The following is a 3544-nucleotide window of genomic DNA, read 5'->3' as shown; positions in this document are numbered from 1 at the left end:
ACATCACCTCCAACCCCTGAACTCAACATAACATCAACGTCCCCCAACGCAATCAAGAAGAGGATAAGCAGACCAAAACATGCCATCACCACCATTGACGAACAACAACGAGAATGCGAGAATCCGCCGCTCAGAGGAAGAGGATACCAAAACCCTAGCAAACCGCATGATCATGACTTTTTTGTTGTTCTTTTCATCAAAATATTTCAATCCTCAAGTCTTAACTATATGTATCGATCCTTAAACACATACATATTTTTAATCTTAATTTTTGGTTGAATACATACCAATCTTTCACATACATGCATTGTTATATTCTTTCAGTTTTTTTATATGACATACAAACGTGCATGGTAAAATTTTGACAGTTAGTATATGAAATTTTTCAATTCGACAAATAAACCCGGAGCTTTGGACCCGTCCGTTATTTCCAAACCATGACAACCATCGCCAAAATGAGTCACCGTTCGTACACCCTTCTCCTCTACCATTTTCGCCAACCCCATCTGTCGCTCAATCATCGGATCTCCATAACAACCCAGAACCAAGACCCTACAATCCATGGCCCGAATCGCAGCCCAAATACCATCTCTATCGCCCACTGTTGGATTGCAATACTCATGATCACGGTCAGCACCAATAGGCAACGCCAATTTCCACGCTCCATCGCTTGCCCGTAGTGGCAAAATTCGATCATGCTCCATCCTCAGTTCCGACTCAGTCCTTTCGGATCCACCAAAAAAGGGATGGTGCAATATCAGTCCTTTGATTTCCAAAGGCCCAAGGTGATCTCTAACTTCACAAGCAAGAAGCCCAGCATGGTAAGCTAGGTTTCCACCAGAACTAGTACCCATTAAAAAACAGCTTGAGAAATCAGCAAATTCTCTTACCCACTCTTCCTCTGTGGTCTTGATCCAGTGCAACGCATCTATGGCATCCTCGTAGGCTGCCGGGAGGCGGTGTTCAGGGGCAAGACGGTAGTCCAAGGAGACAACAATAGCTTGGAGTTCCAAAGCCATGTTGGAACAAAACTCATGGAAAACAGTTGTAGTTGCGCTGAAATAGAGAAACGCACCACCGTGGTAGTAAAATATGAGAGGGAGTTTGGTTTTGGAGCCAAGGACATTCCGAGGGAGGAAGAGTCGGACCATGGTTTGGGTTTCAGGGTTTACAGGGATGTCTTTGGAGAGTACATGGTTAGTGGCTGAGGTAGAGTCGGCCTCGGTGCTTGGAAATTTTAAGAGGCGCGTGTAGGTTCCATCTGGATTGGAGATGATGTTGGGTTTGAATTGATCAGGTTTTGACATGGTTCAACTTATTTTAGTTGAAGGTAATCGAGAGGGTTTTTACCAGTTTATATGAGAGTCTTTATATAATTTTTCTTGGTATTCTTCTTATATAGAATCGTAGTTCATTTGATTGAGATGATGGAGAAGGTGAGTTCAAAACAGAATCTTCGAATTGGTCATAAATCATCATGTCCAAACAAAGTTTTACAATGACATTTGGGGAAGATATATATGCATAGCGGAGATACTTAGAATTGAAGAAACTATATGCTTGGGTAGTAAGGGAGTCAGATTAATTGCTAAAAGCCTACCACTAAAGCAAGACAAATAAATAGCTACATATACTATAGTCCATTTTGAACAGAACAAAATATTAGATCCTTCCAAAAGAGTCATCTTCACTGCAAGTGTCCAGAAACGAATTGAAATAGCAATATTATTTGAATCTCTCTGGAGAAGGCTTTGAATGTCGATTTTGTGGGAAGTAATTTGGAGTTCGCATCCAAAACTAATTGACAATAGATGGAGTGGCCCAAACTCTTATAAACCCATAGACAATATCCCATTTTTCCCATATGGGATTTATATTCCCAACAGTAACCTTTCACAATTGTCTACAAACTAGGTTTCTTCACAATCGATCTTTTCAATATTGAAATAGGTCTCAAGCGTGAATCTAGATACTACTTGAATAATAATTGTTGTAGGGTAAATACTGAAATAAATCACCTTCAAATAATCTAGTCGTTGACACATATCAAGCACTAAATCCTCGGCTGTTATATAATATAAAACATTATATCCAGACAAAATATGCATGTGAAAAATGTTACATTAGTCTGGATGTGCTCCTTAAGATGCTTGATGTATTTCATACAGCCTTCAGGCTTCAGTCATCCGACGTACTCTTTTTTTTTTTTTTTTTTTTTTTTTGAAGGGACGTACTCATTTTCTTATGAGCTTGAGAATCGAGCCTTCTTGGTCCATGAATTTTTTGTTTTTTAATATGAAAGTGGTTTTGGGCCTCACCGAAGCTGGCCTTATGGGCCAAACCTGTCAAACGAAGTTAAATAGATAGCCGAAATTATCCCCATCATTTTCTTAAGAACGGATTCTTAACTCGTTGCCCAATTAGTAAGGTATTCCTATTGGATTATCGTAAGCGAAAAAATTTGGTGACTTGGATATTTTTAGGCTCTACGACATAAAACTTGCAACTTTAGGTGTATGTTCCACCAAAAGGAGACAGTCTTCAGGCCTTGTACCGGACAAACATAGTATTGGCTAATAAATTTAGTTGCAAAAGAGTCAGAAAGCACACAGTAGAATAGTATATGCTACGAGACTTATGCGAGTGTATAAAGATTCAATGGTATGTAGAAATTTGAAGATGGTAACAAGTGTTGGGTTTATATTGGGGCAGTGGAGCTGAAATGGAGACACAGTTGGCCCGCAGGCAGAGCAACTAGGTTTTGCTAGCATTTAGTGCTAAAAGGTTCTCCCACTAATGAAACATGGGTAGATTTCCACTCATTCTCTGTAGCTAGAATGCAGTAGCAATTTATTAAGTGGTGTCAGAAATTTTCGATAAGTTATAAAGATGGCTGGAGAATGACTACAAACTCATTTTAATTTGAAGTGAACAGAGGTGAGAGATAAAGAAGAGAGGATATGTTTCTTCGAAGTATGTAAAGAGAGGGGCAGGCTATAGATGCGATAGATATATGCTCCCCATCTCCTCTCTTTTTTAAGGAATAGTAAAATCTCAACTCTTCATTTTACAATTCACACCTTTTTTTTTTAGTTATAGTTCTTATAAATATACAAAACTTAAGTTACTAAACACAAAATTGAAGTACTAAAAAAATAAATAAGAAGTGTGTATTGTAAAATAAAGAGTGTAAATTTTATTCTCTCTTTTATCGTCAGCGCACAATATTATTTATGTATGAATGCATCAAAATTACAAAATAAAGGATTATTATTTTTGATGATTTTGAGAAACAATATATCCTAAGAGAAATTTAGAGGGAGCTAAATTTCACTAGCTATCTATACTATTATTAAAACCCTAAGAAAAGAGGCTTTGTTAGTTTTTTTTGGCTTTTATACCTTCAAAATATTAGATAATTTTATATATCTATCTAATTGTCAACTATAAAAAAATCAAAATTTATTTAAATAATTTTTAAAATATATATTATTTTTCAAAAATTAACCACCCACTTCTAGAGTGGTAGCCACCCACGGGTGTG

The 3544-nt window shown here is 37.2% G+C and overlaps 1 protein-coding gene across 1 annotated transcript; it reads right to left on the bottom strand.

The window, feature by feature from the left end:
- Positions 1 to 315: 315 nt before the first annotated feature.
- On the bottom strand, positions 316 to 1307 carry LOC112181696 (carboxylesterase 1). Its single transcript, XM_024320085.2, has one exon. The coding sequence runs from the start codon at positions 1305 to 1307 to the stop codon at positions 369 to 371; it is 939 nt and encodes a 312-aa protein (XP_024175853.1). The 3' UTR covers positions 316 to 368.
- Positions 1308 to 3544: the final 2237 nt, after the last annotated feature.

Source organism: Rosa chinensis, chromosome 1 (assembly GCF_002994745.2).
Source record: "Rosa chinensis cultivar Old Blush chromosome 1, RchiOBHm-V2, whole genome shotgun sequence".
NCBI classification, from domain to species: Eukaryota; Viridiplantae; Streptophyta; class Magnoliopsida; order Rosales; family Rosaceae; genus Rosa; species Rosa chinensis.
The sequence above is the reverse complement of the archived record's forward strand: the minus strand, read 5'-3'. Positions and strand labels throughout refer to the sequence as shown.

Excerpts from the sequence above, each read along its gene's own strand:
- LOC112181696 (XM_024320085.2), bottom strand. The coding sequence starts at position 1,307 with ATGTCAAAACCTGATCAATTCAAACCCAACATCATCTCCAATCCAGAT.